Source organism: Theileria orientalis, chromosome 1 (assembly GCF_000740895.1).
Source record: "Theileria orientalis strain Shintoku DNA, chromosome 1, complete genome".
Classification (NCBI taxonomy): domain Eukaryota; phylum Apicomplexa; class Aconoidasida; order Piroplasmida; family Theileriidae; genus Theileria; species Theileria orientalis.
Window position 1 is genome coordinate 2,168,272 of NC_025260.1, and position 13,278 is coordinate 2,181,549.

The 13,278-nt window shown below is 41.1% G+C and overlaps 9 protein-coding genes across 9 annotated transcripts; 4 read left to right on the plus strand and 5 right to left on the minus strand.

Moving 5' to 3' along the window:
• Positions 1-92: 92 nt before the first annotated feature.
• On the minus strand, positions 93-1,505 carry TOT_010000907 (uncharacterized protein; the record flags this gene model as incomplete). The annotated part of the gene is made up of 1 exon (XM_009691458.1): positions 93-1,505. The coding sequence occupies one exon, from the start codon at positions 1,503-1,505 to the stop codon at positions 93-95; it is 1,413 nt and encodes a 470-aa protein (XP_009689753.1).
• A 350-nt stretch (positions 1,506-1,855) lies between these two features.
• Positions 1,856-3,058, minus strand: TOT_010000908 (uncharacterized protein; the record flags this gene model as incomplete). Its single annotated transcript, XM_009691459.1, has 1 exon — positions 1,856-3,058. One exon carries the CDS (start codon positions 3,056-3,058, stop codon positions 1,856-1,858), a length of 1,203 nt encoding a protein of 400 aa, XP_009689754.1.
• Positions 3,059-3,414: 356 nt separating this feature from the next.
• TOT_010001326 (uncharacterized protein) lies at positions 3,415-6,246 on the minus strand (the record flags this gene model as incomplete). The annotated part of the gene is made up of 2 exons (XM_009691460.1): positions 3,415-4,832; positions 4,974-6,246. 2 exons carry the CDS (start codon positions 6,244-6,246, stop codon positions 3,415-3,417), a joined length of 2,691 nt encoding a protein of 896 aa, XP_009689755.1.
• Positions 6,247-6,709: 463 nt separating this feature from the next.
• On the plus strand, positions 6,710-8,599 carry TOT_010000910 (uncharacterized protein; the record flags this gene model as incomplete). The annotated part of the gene is made up of 4 exons (XM_009691461.1): positions 6,710-6,814; positions 6,871-7,197; positions 7,229-7,407; positions 7,600-8,599. 4 exons carry the CDS (start codon positions 6,710-6,712, stop codon positions 8,597-8,599), a joined length of 1,611 nt encoding a protein of 536 aa, XP_009689756.1.
• A 381-nt stretch (positions 8,600-8,980) lies between these two features.
• Positions 8,981-9,203, minus strand: TOT_010000911 (conserved hypothetical protein; the record flags this gene model as incomplete). The annotated part of the gene is made up of 2 exons (XM_009691462.1): positions 8,981-9,030; positions 9,062-9,203. 2 exons carry the CDS (start codon positions 9,201-9,203, stop codon positions 8,981-8,983), a joined length of 192 nt encoding a protein of 63 aa, XP_009689757.1.
• A 116-nt stretch (positions 9,204-9,319) lies between these two features.
• Positions 9,320-9,989, plus strand: TOT_010000912 (uncharacterized protein; the record flags this gene model as incomplete). Its single annotated transcript, XM_009691463.1, has 2 exons — positions 9,320-9,475; positions 9,615-9,989. 2 exons carry the CDS (start codon positions 9,320-9,322, stop codon positions 9,987-9,989), a joined length of 531 nt encoding a protein of 176 aa, XP_009689758.1.
• A 453-nt stretch (positions 9,990-10,442) lies between these two features.
• TOT_010000913 (60S ribosomal protein L35) lies at positions 10,443-10,857 on the plus strand (the record flags this gene model as incomplete). The annotated part of the gene is made up of 2 exons (XM_009691464.1): positions 10,443-10,445; positions 10,489-10,857. 2 exons carry the CDS (start codon positions 10,443-10,445, stop codon positions 10,855-10,857), a joined length of 372 nt encoding a protein of 123 aa, XP_009689759.1.
• A 232-nt stretch (positions 10,858-11,089) lies between these two features.
• TOT_010000914 (phosphoglycerate kinase) lies at positions 11,090-12,426 on the plus strand (the record flags this gene model as incomplete). The annotated part of the gene is made up of 2 exons (XM_009691465.1): positions 11,090-11,140; positions 11,227-12,426. 2 exons carry the CDS (start codon positions 11,090-11,092, stop codon positions 12,424-12,426), a joined length of 1,251 nt encoding a protein of 416 aa, XP_009689760.1.
• Positions 12,427-12,632: 206 nt separating this feature from the next.
• TOT_010000915 (conserved hypothetical protein) lies at positions 12,633-13,040 on the minus strand (the record flags this gene model as incomplete). Its single annotated transcript, XM_009691466.1, has 1 exon — positions 12,633-13,040. One exon carries the CDS (start codon positions 13,038-13,040, stop codon positions 12,633-12,635), a length of 408 nt encoding a protein of 135 aa, XP_009689761.1.
• Positions 13,041-13,278: the final 238 nt, after the last annotated feature.

Here is a 13,278-nt window from a genome sequence, read left to right on the forward strand (position 1 = left end):
GATTTAATCTTTCAATTAATCCACTTTTTCTTCAATTTTTATTTTTTCCATCCGATATGACATTTTTGCTATTCTTTGAATAAAATACGCAATCATAGGTCCATCTGCCTTGCAGTTTCAGGAGGTAGGCTCACTTGCAGGTGGCTAGGATCGACATGCCCTTTGGCTCTAGAGGAACCAATTTCCAGCCCTTCTTGTTCGTCTTGCGATGCTATTTGTACCATTGTTGGTGGCATTGGATGGCCTGCGAGGCCTCCTGACTTCTCTGCTTCTGTCAAATCTCTCACGTGAACCTCGACTAAAGGTTTTAATGTTCCGCCCTGATTGGCTGTTTCACCACCAGTTGTCGTTCTTTGAGTTTGAGTTTGTTGTCCACTATCTTGTGACGATTCCATCTCTAAAGCTGAAACTCCTGGTGACCCTGCAGCTGTCTCCTGTTGTGTTGCATTTGTAAACGAATCCTCATCGGATAAATCGTTACCGTCTGGGTCAAATATTTTCGCATTGCCAAATTTGCATCCTAGAAACGTGTTTGTCATAGAATACAGTTTAGTGAGTCCAAAATTCCCCTCCTTCAGCAGAGAAAAGGCCGTAACTTCCTTGGTTACTATAAAGAAAATTGAAAACTGTTTATCGTTCTTAATATCATTTCTCACGTATATCGAGTCTCCTGAGTTTTTGTGGTAGAATATGCTCTTAGTTTTGTCATTGATAACAAAGGAGAGGCAGTCGCCCAGTTCAACTCTGCTACCATCTGCTATATTTTTACCTACTAGGGTGATAACTGTGTTTTCCCTGACTGTGAATTGGAGCACACACTCATTCTTGTGGTTGAGGAAGTAGCCTGTTTCGCAAATGCATGCGAAATCGTTGGTGCCCGACCCCGTGGGAATACAAACCTTATGACTACTGGCTCCACCGCACTTAGCTCTGCGGTCATTTCCACATATATTTTTGTGGCAAAGGACTCCATCTCCTTCATATCCTTGCTTGCACACACATCTCTTTAATTGATTGGGTTCTGTTGGCTGAGAACACGTGGTCAGTGGACTCGAACAGTCATCATCTGTTAAACAATGCTGAAAGCATCCTGTGTACGGGTCTCCAAAAAATCCGTTTTGACAGGCACATAAGCTCTTATCGTCAGCGACATTGAAGCAAAACGAATATTTGTTACATACGGTATTCGTATCTTTAGACGTAGCCCACGAATCCTTAATTTTTTTACAATTATCTTGTGCGAGCCTCTTTTGAAGTGCTGGGTTTAAAAACTCTTGAGGCTCAGGTTTGGCAGCCTCCACAGTCTCGTTAGACTTTAAATGGAAATATCCCATTACACCTTTATTTACTTTACATTTAAGCTGTTCGTCCTTAGTCTGATTCCAAGGGCAATATGCTTTATACACGTTGTCTTTTTTAATAACCGCCAGTGGAAGTAGTGTATAAAAATATCCATTAACGGATATAATGTAAATGTTAAAAATTAAAAATACAAGCAATTTCATAATGTTTTATTCTGCTACATGATATATGATTTGATTTATAAATAGATTGTATGAATAAAAATTAAATGTGTAGAGGTAATAAAATATTGGACATGTGTTTATGAATATACATCTGAAAATATACTGTTACAAGATCAAGTAATAAAATAAACACACACATTGATAACCATTCTACATTGTATTTCCAATTTAAAAATAGAATGTTAATAAAAATAAAAGAAGAATAAGCAATATGTGTGAATTATGTTACCCAATAAAAACAACCAACATGATAGTGTAAAAACATCCAGTAACTACAGGAAAAGAGAAGATTGTTCATGAAATTAATTCAAAGTTTATTTTTACTTTGCTTAAAGCTCTTGAGATGTCGGTCCCTGCAGATCCAGCGTCGATAGTGGTCTCACTTCCACAGAGGAAACTTCTCCCTCCAACACCTTTTCCGGCAGTATGTTTGCCGTTTTCAATCCACCCACGAGTTCCTCGGGATTCATACTCCGAACATTGACCTCCACCTTTTCAGTCGTATCCTCGCCAACCACAATCTCGTGACCGTTCGGCCTTGTGACCTTTACCTGCCCGAATTTGCACCTTTTGAAGGTGTTCGATATGGAATACAGCTTTGTGAGACCGAAGGCGGTGTCATGCAGAGCCGAAAAGGCGGTGACCTCGTCAGTTAAGACGAAGAAAACGGTGAAGACATTTTCGTTTTTTATTGGCCTCCTCACGTATATTGAGTCTCCAGAGTTTTTGTGGAAGAAAATGCTCTTGCCGTTGTCGTTGAGCACGAAAGAGATGCACTCCCCAGCCTCCACCCTGCTTCCATTCTGGACGTTCTTGCCAGTTAGGGTTAGCACAGTGTCCTTGACCAGAGTGACATCGGGCACACACTTGTTGTTGTAGTCCAAAAATTGCCCATTTGGGCACATACACTTGTAATCGCCGTCACCGGGGCCGGTTGGAACACAGACTTTATTTCTATCGGGCCCGCACTTCTCGAATCTGTCATCTCCGCAGGGGTTCTTGTAGCACATCACTCCGTCGCCCTGGTACCCCGAGTTGCAAGTGCAGTACGACAGGACGCTCCCAGTGCCAGTCCTGCAATGCGACACCGGGCTCACGCATTCGGCGTCAGAGAAGCAGTGCTTCTTGCATCCGGCGTACGAGTCGCCAAAGAAGCCTGCGTCGCAAGTACACATGCTGCGATTGCTGCTGAGGTTGAAGCAGAGAGAGTAGCTCTTGCAGGTTCCGGCGGCAGTGCTCACATCCTTATACGTAGTTTTCAAGTGCTGGCAGTGGTCTTCTGAAAACAGCCTCTGAACCAAAGGGTTGAGGAACCCCTGAAAGGTGGGCGTGACGTCCTTGTGGCAGTATCCCATTACGTTCTTGTAAATTTTACACCTCAGATTCGGGTCCCTGCTATCGTTCCAGGGACAGTAGGCAGTGTATGTATTGTTGACTTTGTGGACAACAAGTGGAAGAGCCTGGTAGAAAAAGCAGTCAACAGCTAAAACATAAATACTAAAAAAAACGATAAAAAACGAGTATATCATCATTGTATAGAACAAACAGCCCCTGTATTATATATATTATCGTATTTAGTAATTAAAAATTAAAATAAAAATCAAATGTGTAAATAAATTAGGTTTAAACGAACAAAGGTATACATAAATTAGGAATACGTGGTAAATGTAAAACAAATACAAATTATAACACAAAACAAGCACACATCAATAAAAAATAGAATAATAAACCAATATATTAAACATAAAAGCCAAACAGAAACATAAATACGATTTTCACATCATTTCAGTAAACACAGGCCCAATAAGAAACATACACTTTAGGTATATATGAACAGTGTATCACAGCCGCATTTCCAAATTACACTTATTTAAGCCTGTTTTGGGAATCATTTCCACCGTTTGATGTTTTTAATCCTCGATCTATCGTTCGGATCTCTCGGCGGGTGTGTCTTCTTTTTCCTTGGCTGCCTTTTCACGGTCTTCAGTTCCTCCTCAAACACGCTCGAATCGATCGAGGTGAACGACTTGTCTCTTGAGAGCCGGTTCAGGAACTCCAGTGTTTTCGCTCTGTCAGCGTCCGGGTACTCGCTCTTGAAGTTGAGGTACTCCTCGCCGAACCTCTGGCTGAACTTGAAGACCCTGTCCTTCGAATATATGTACACAAAGGCGTTCACCGTGCTCAGGTCCCTTATGAAGTCCAGGTCATGCGTGGCTATCATGAACCCGCCCTTGTATATGCTGTTCACAACCAGCTTCAGCACCTTCTTCATGAACAGGTCGAGGTGGTTCGTGGGCTCGTCTAGGAGGAGGAAGTGCGACTTGTTGATGAGTAGCAGCGACAGCAGCAGCCTCGACCTCTCCCCGAACGAGAGGTCCGACACCTGCGAGTCGACGTAGTCTCTGAGGTGGAAGCAGCCCATGTAGTCCGTCAGCAGCTCCATGTCCACTCTGTCCCCGACGTACTCCCGCAGCAGCGAGTACACCGTCTTCTTGTAGTTGAGGATGTTTGAGCAGTTCTGCGAGTAGTACGACAGCTTCGCCTGGTTCACACTCATGAGCCCCTCCACCAGCTTAAAGTTGAACGGCTCGTTTACCAGGATCCTGTACTCGATGTCGCCCGCTTCGTACACCGAGTGCTCATCGTTCATCGTTTCCCTGTTGTACTTGTTTATCTTCTCAAAGAGCTCCCATGTTTTTGACCCCCTCTCCACCCTGTTGTTGTTGATATCTTCGTTCATGATCTTCCTGTCAATGCTACTTATTCTACTCAGAATCGGATTATCTCTGAAGCTCGCCTGCGATTTGAAGAGCAGCTTCAGCAGCGTCGTCTTCCCAATTCCATTGTCTCCCAGTAGCACTATTCTATCCGTGGGATATACCGTCAGGTTAAGCTTTTCAAAGACTCTTTTACCTGCCTCTGTGTCCAGGGTCACGTCGATCAGCTTAAATAGTGGCCCAAAACTGTTCAGCATCTGCCCTCTGTTCAATATGGCGTTTTTATTCAGCATCTTCTGGAAAATTGCGTTAAAACTATTCGAGTCATTGAACAGCACTCTGTTGTACGTCTTCGTGTACTTGGACAGTGGACTTCCTACCAGTCCGTCCAGCTCCTCCTGGTACTTATTCAGCAACTCCTCCTTTTGCGATATTGTCACTTTCAGCGCCTTTTTCGAGCCCTTCTGACTCACCCTCAACTCCTCTATGTCCTTCGACAACGTATTTATGTTCTTCCTCAGCTTCTCAATTCGTGCGTTCCTTATATTCTTCTCACTTGTTCCTTTAAGCACAAAATCGTCAAAGTTTCCTAAACAATCATCAATAAAGTTCTTCTCTGATATATCTAGCAGCTAACATAGACAACGTATAGTGATACATAGTATAATACAAACATTCACCAATGCATACAAGCATACGTACCCATAAACATGTGAATAAACACACATACCTCTGTAAGGCGTTATACTTCCGTCTCCAGTCATCTGAAATATTGACGTGCAAATCGAGTTTAGCAACCTAGTGTCATGGCTGACCACCAAAACTGACAGCTTTGTGTTCTTCATGAGGTAGTTAAGCACGTCAATGAGGAACTTGACCGTCGTCGTGTCCAGGTTATTTGTTGGTTCGTCCAGCAACAGCAGGTTCGGCGAGTGTAGTAGGAGCAGGAACAGGTACAGTCTCATCTTAAATCCTCCGCTCAGACTTCCCACTCTTGACTCGACCATACTTTCCATTCCAAATATTGGAAGCAGCTTACTTATCAGTGTGTTCATTTCTTTGAGCCTCTGCCTCATCAACTTCCCCTCGCTGTTATATAGGGATAAAATGTCACTTGCGATCTTCGAACATTGTTCAACGCTTATTAAACTATTAAAATACTCCAAATTGGCCTCAACATACTCTATTGCTTTGTTGCAGGAGTTGTATGTTACAAACACTCTGGATATCAGTTCCGAGACTGTAGCGTTATGGTCCAGGTCCAGCGTATAGTTCTGTCTCATGTATCCTACTCCTGAAAGGCTATAGATAGGCAACACCTTTGATTCAGACTCCTCAAAGTTCTCGTACAACTCTGCCAACTCCTGAGCTGTTACCTGTCCAACTTCCATCAGCTTTAAAATAAATGAATACAGGTGTGAATTCTGTGTGTAATCTTCGCCGCCTCTACTGTCATCCTTTACATTAAATGTTACATCCAAGCTTATGGACATAGAGTCCTTGGCCGAATTGGCTCCGGATAAACGGTCATATATTGCGTCAAACATCGATGACTTTCCCACTCCATTGTTGCCAACTATTCCTACACACTCTCCTGTGTTCACTGAAAATGATACTTTTTCGAACAATATCCTATCTCCTAGCCAAATTGAGGCATCTTTGACATCTAGAAGGACTCCTCCCTTTGAATACCTTCTAGAGGGAAACAGATCTTTAAAATTCCAATCAAAATAAGCTGAGGATGATTTTTCATTGTTAAATTTAGAAGGAATCCAATCACTTTTTAAACTATAATCTTTTTTTATGTCCAAAGTTGTGTTTGCAGTGGAAATTGGTGTAACATTAACATAATCCTTTTGAAGCGATTTTAATATATTACATTTTAAATTATAATCGTGTGTGTTATGTGTATTTAAATGCCTAAAACTTGAAACTGTATATTTATAATTTTTATAAGTGAGTAAAAAAATTATAAATATAAATAAATTATGAGAAAACTTCATAATATACTATATTACATACTTTATTCATGTTTATTAAAAAATGAAATTTCATCTGGACATTAATATAAATATTACTAAGTGTGTAAATAAAATACAATGAATGATGCACAACAAAATGTAATAAATTAAATAAAATCAATATGAAATGAACAAATAAGAATGTTTTATTAATACACAAGTATTTATTGTATTGGTGAAGTGTAGAAGGTAATTGTATATGATGAAATAGAAGATAAATATAATAGAATATTAATATCAAATGGTTATTGGTTATTTTCATCCTATAATATTTTAAACATTAGTTAAACATATTTAAATTGGTGTCTATGTGTAAATCAGATAATTAATATCTTTTTTAACAATGCTTTGCCTGACTGAAATTAACCACACATATGATAAAATTTGAGTGAGGGAATATTTATATTAAATATAAGTTTTGTAATACTATGGGAGGAAGATAGAGATGAGGTTCTTTTCTGATTTGACATCTTCCTATCTTCGTTCCATGTTTAACAACAAATTTAATTTTTCAAGGTCCAACGTATACGAAACGTTTTTTGGATTAAAGGTAACATAGTAATCATAATTAAACACAGTCTTTTCATAATTATAATTTTTATTTAGGGTGAGAATAGTATTAGTATCCGGAACTTTAGTACGCGATCTAAAAATGATTTGTTAAAGGATTGGAAGAACTACAGAGAAGCGTCGCGCAGCTTCCTAACGACGAGCCTGTCATCGTCTAAATTCGCATATGACCCGAACTCACTGTCAACCCTGCCGAAGTCATACGAATCTCACATACAGAACGATGTAAAACTCAGAAGCTGCCTGGGAGTAAACCCACTGTTTACACACTACGTAAATCCACTATCAATAGTTAAATTCACAACTAAGTACCTGCTGAGCTTTAGATTCTTCTTCATATACATGGCGAGAACGACCTTCCAAGTAAGTTAAAATGGGATAAATAAACGGTTAGGCCGCAAGACCACTGCTGGCATTCTGCGTGTTCGGAGAGATAATGAAGCTCGTGCTGGCGAACCTGAGCGGAGGACTGCCAGCGTACCTGTTTTCATTTGTATTGGCATTCGAAGTCTTCTACTTTTTCCTACAGCTGTACATCTCATACACCTTCCTCATGATGTTCTTCACAGTCATGTTCTAAAGAAGTGAACATTGAGTATATGTAAATTTCTAAACATAACCTTCGTAAAACAGTAATAAATCAGTAAATAACTATAAACTAAGGGGGATTAGAGAAATTTTATTACAAAAAGCAAATTAAAAACCACGTAACATTAGAAAATATTAGGCGAATAGCCGGTTGTCAATTTAAAGGAGTAATATGAGCGACAAAATAGTGGAAGAGACAGTGCTAGTGTTGGAACAGCTGAAGGTGGGAATAGGAGTGTTGAAGAGGTTTTATGACTGCACAGAGGGAGTGCTCACGAGTTACAGACTCTCGTTTAAGTACTACAACAACAGAACGAGAACAGTGTACATATCTAGCATCACTAGCGTTAAGATCTCAAACGCGTTCTTCCAGGAGTATATACTGCTGCAGTCAGGGGCGATAAGGTACTACATAAGCTGCTCAGAAGTTGAGAAGCTGTACTCGGAGTTGCTGAGACTGATGAAGCTGAACGAAGAAAACCAGGTGCTGAGTAGAACAACGACAATAGGAGGAATATCGAGAGTGGAAAGCACTAAGAAGGAGAAGATAGAAGAAGCAGAAAGCGTACACGCGTCAATAAGTAACCTGAAGGAACTGAAGAAGAAAACACAAACGGTGAAAAACGTACTGGTGAAGCTGACCAAGTGCGAAAGAGAAGGATTCAACAAGAGCATAGACCAAATATTTAAGAAGCTGGGAGTGGAAAACGTGTTTAAGCTGAAGGAAGAAACAGTGGACAAGGAAGTGATGGAGCAGATAAGGAAGCTGGCAAGTGTGGTACTGGCCAAGAATGAAACGGTGCTGCTGTATGAGCTTTACTGCGCAACTAACAGACTGACGCTGTCAAGTCTGCTCAAGCCGGCAGAGTTCTTCGAATACGTAAGGACGCTGGAGAGCCAGGGACACTGCACGGTGCACAAAATAGGAAGAACGTACCTGCTGACGAGGAGCACGAAGGAAGACGGGAAGGAAGACCTGTGCAAGGACCTGCTGCAGCTGGTAAGAACAGGCCCAACGGACTGCAGCAGGCTCGCGAGGGAGAAGAACATACCGGCGAGCCTGGCGCTGCTGAAGCTGAGCGTGGCGGAAAAGTCGGGGCTGGTAGTGAGGGACGACGCGGTGGGCCAGTCGTACTACTACTACAACCACTTCGTGGCCTACCAAATAACGCAGTAACGCAAGTTGAAGAGAACACGAGTGCGTGTACGCGCATAATATGGTATTTGTGACTGTGTATGCGATCTCATAGCTATATAGGATTCACGATGTTGAATGTGTTAGTCATAGTAGCAGTGGCATTATTATTATAAAGGTACGGGGGTATAAATAGCATTCAATGTACTGATGTGTGTGGATATAGGTGGAAAAGGTGAACAACATTAGGTGTTAAAGTGCGATTTGTGCTATTGCTGCCCTGTTGTGTGACAGGAGGCGGAAAGAAAAGTAATGTGACTCTTAACCTGGTCAATCTGGTACTTCTTCCTGCGAATGACGAGCTTGTTCTCCTCAATGGCGCTGGAAAGCTCCTCGTCAGAGCCGTCCTGTAGACATGAAAAACTAAAATAAACAAACCTCCAGGACCTTCGCTATGTATTCATTGGACTCCTCTGAAAAATGGTGAAAAAAAGGCTACAATACCTAATTTGGAAACGGCCTTCTCCAACTCGAGAAGAATATCGTCACACAAGTTAGGATTATCAGGCAATTTTAAGTCCCAGCCCTGAGTTAACTGAGATTCCAAGTCGGAATTGCGACGATTGTTAATGTAAATCTCAACCATAAAAAGTTAGGGCAATGAAAACTGAAGTTGACCCCAAGTTAAAATTATGGGATTAATCAGAGTTAATTTTATGGAAAACCGATCTTCTGCCCTCATATTTGTAGTTTATGAATAAAATGTCAGCTCTATATGATAGCATATCGACCGAGAGAGTGTACTGGGATAAAAAGTCGTGTTCAACCAAGAATGAGTGGCTGGACAAAATAGCCCATTCCTCAACAGTATATGTCGGAAATCTAGCCTTTTCGACGCCAGAGGAGCGTATACACGAGGTATAATATTAATCTCTACGTAGTTGCGTTTTATTATACTTTTGGTGATTTGATTGTGCAACTATTTAATCACACAGTTGTTTAAAGACGATACAACCGCCTCTAACTATTTATTTAACACATATAATTGTTTATATAGGTGCTTCAAGCAGCCGGAGAGATTGATAGAATTGTTTTGGGACTAAACAGTATACAGAAGAGCCCCTGCGGGTTCGCCTTTGTAATATACAAGGACGTGAAGTCTGCAAAGAGAGCAATCAAAATGTTTAAGGGATGTATAATCGACGGAAGAGTAATAAGAGTGGATGCTGACCCTGGAGATAACGTGGATGAATCCAGAAGGTTCGCTAGGGGAATCAACGGATATCAGTGGCGAGATGCATTTAGGAAGGAGTTTGATACTAGCAGGGGAGGGCAAGGACTAGGTGTAGACCACGAGATATTAAACCAGAGGCTAAAGGTCCCACAGATAATGTCATCAACACTAACCGATAACACTAGGATGCTAAGATGATTAAACACAAATTCAATAGCACTATAAATACCTTAAGATATTTTAAAATGCAATATATATATAATAATGTCGTAAAATGTGTTATATACTTCTCATATGTGTGATTAAGTAGCATATAAAGGATAAGTTATTGGCATTTCACTGATAAATAAGTATAAAAAAGGTGAAAATCGAGCAAATATATGTGTATACCCCTTTGTAAAAGGACGTAAACCAATAATAGGATGTTTTTAGAAACAAATATTAATAGTAATTGTCAAGACTAATATGTGTAAAAGGATGGGGTGATTAAAAATGAACACAAGATAGATTCCACAAGAATAAGATATTTAATATCTATAAAATAGAACAAAAACCGATATTAATATAAGAAAGTTTAGTGGGTTAAATATAAAAACATAATAAATTCATAAATTGATATAAATATATTTATTGATATAAGTCAAAATCAAAATGGTAAGTTAAAATAAATGAACAAATAAATTAATGATTATTTTAGGAAAAATTAAGAGTATTTGAATTGAGAAATAAAACAGATGCTGAACTATTGAAGCAACTGGAAGAACTGAAGCAGGAGCTGGCAACATTCAGAGTGTCAAAAGTAACAGCAACAGGAACCTCAAAACTCTCGAAGATCACACTTGTAAGAAAAGCAGTGGCTAAAGTATTGACAGTGTATAACCAGAGAAAGAAGGAGGAGGCGAGGAAAAAATACAAAAAGTTGTCGAAGACACCACTCAACCTAAGACCGAAGCTTACAAGAGCGAAAAGAAAGGCACTGACAACGAAGCAATTGACTTTGAAGACAATTAAGGAGAGAAAGAGGACGGAGAACCTGCCGAAGCGCAAATACGCACTCCTAGCCTAAAAAGATAAGATCACAAATAATCTCGTCAGCATCTAAAATACATGTTGCATATATATAATTAAATGTATAGTAGCTATAACAATAAATTGGATATTTGCAATTTTGAACTTTTATGGGACCGATGGAAAGGTTTGTCGTGTGCACTACCGATCAAAAAATTCATTAAAATAAATTGTCGAATATATATTACAAATTGTTCATTTATAAATTGTTATTCTAATTGTATTAAAGAATGGAATCCTTACATTTTTCCAAGTTGGGACTGAAGGATATAGCAGATAAGGTAAATCAGTAACTAGGTAGATAAATATATGTAAAATAAGTAGTGTATGGCATAAGTGGCGGATGTGACAGACTAATGGTATGTAGCTTCCCGGAAAAAGAGTTTTGATGAGAGTAGACTATAACGTACCCATTAAGCAAGGGAAGGTGGCTGACTTAACCAGGGTGAAAGCAACCATACCAAGCATCAACTTCCTGCTTGAAAACAAGGTTAAATCAGTGGTGTTGATGTCGCACTGCGGTAGACCAGATGGAGAAACTGTGGAAAAGTACTCACTCATGCCAGTAGTTGAGCCGCTAAAGGAGCTGCTGGGACGCAAGGTGACCTTCCTGGACGACTGCGTGGGAGAAGCAGTGGTGAAGGAGTGCCAGGACCCAGAAGAAGGATCAATATTCCTGTTGGAAAATCTGAGGTTCCACGGCGAGGAGGAGGGAACGAAGAAGGGCTTTAAGCTGGACAACAGACTTATCGAAAAGTTCAGAAGATCACTGTCGAAGCTGGGAGACATTTTCGTCAACGACGCATTCGGAACGGCGCACAGAGCACACAGCTCAATGGTGGGAATTGACATGAAGCTGCGCGTGGCAGGCTTCCTGATGAAGAGGGAGCTCGACTACTTCGCAAAGGTCATGGAGAACCCGGAGAGGCCCTTCCTGGCGATCCTGGGAGGAGCGAAGGTGAAGGACAAGGTGAAGCTGATCATGTCGCTGCTGGAGAAGGTAGATGCGCTCATCATAGGAGGCGCGATGGCGTACACCTTCAAAAACGTGCTCATGGGCATGCCTGTGGGCAACTCGCTGTTCGACGCGGAGAGCACGCACCTGGTGAAGGACATCGTCGACATGGCTAAAGAGAAGAACGTGACGGTGGTGATGCCAGTGGACTTCCTGGTGACGACCAAGTTCTCAAACGACGGGCCCGTGAAGGTGGTCTCAGACAAGGAGGGAGTGCCCCATGGCTGGATGAGCCTGGACTGCGGAGACAAGTCGATTGACCTTTTCAAGGAGCACGTGCTCTCGGCGAAGACGATAGTGTGGAACGGCCCTCTGGGCGTCTTCGAGTTCTCAAACTTCGCGAACGGAAGTAACCGGATGCTCGACCTGGTGATAGAGGCCACCCGTAACGGAGCGACGTCGATCATTGGCGGAGGGGACACTGCTGCGCTGGCTGAGTCCTCTGGCAAGGCTGACCAGTTCAGCCACGTGTCCACGGGCGGAGGCGCCTCCCTGGAGCTGCTGGAGGGCAAGGTGCTTCCGGGCGTGGCATTCCTGACCGACAAGGCATAATTTACTAGTTCCCATAACCTACACGAGTACAGACTGTCACTGTGCCACAGTTAGTTTTTCAGTACTGATCTGCATATGGTTTTATTCAGTGATAGATGTAGACGTTGACTGTTTTATTTAATTAGGTATGTGTGTATGAATGTATTCTATATATATGGTAGGGTGTGTGTACAAATGATCGATTTACCAGTACTGATGGTACGCATCTATGTGTGCATATCTTTATGGGTGTGGTCATACACGAACACATGTATATGACCAGACAAGTGCAGATACATACCAATATAACCAAATGGGTATATAGACACGTGTAAATAAGGATGTGTACGCAGCATTGAACACACAATGGGCGTGGTAAAAGACACGTAAAATCTGTAGATCCATGTGAGTTGGGAATGGGATCTAAATATCATAGGGATCATTGTGGTGAGGTGTGTACGTTCTGAAGACCAATTGTGGGAAATGGCAAAATAATGAAACAACATCACATTAACACCATAATCGAATGGTGCAACACAAAGGTGAATCGAGTGGTGATCTGGTGATGATATGTGTGCGTAAATAGGGCAAAACAGTGGTGAAGAAAAGTACGAAACGCCTCTGGTAGCAACCATCACCACAACCAATTTTGAATCTATTAAATAGATCCGGCCGTACTGTTAGAGTGAATAAAAATCACACCAAGTATTCGACAAAATATAAAAGATAAGATTGAATAGACAACCGTAACCAACTCCATCCAATACTTAATGAAAGTTGCAAACATCTGAGTGATTGATAGCTACTCCAAACAGGAGTTTTAGAGGTGTTTTTAGTATTATCGCGTCCCCACAGATAATATTAAAAAAAACA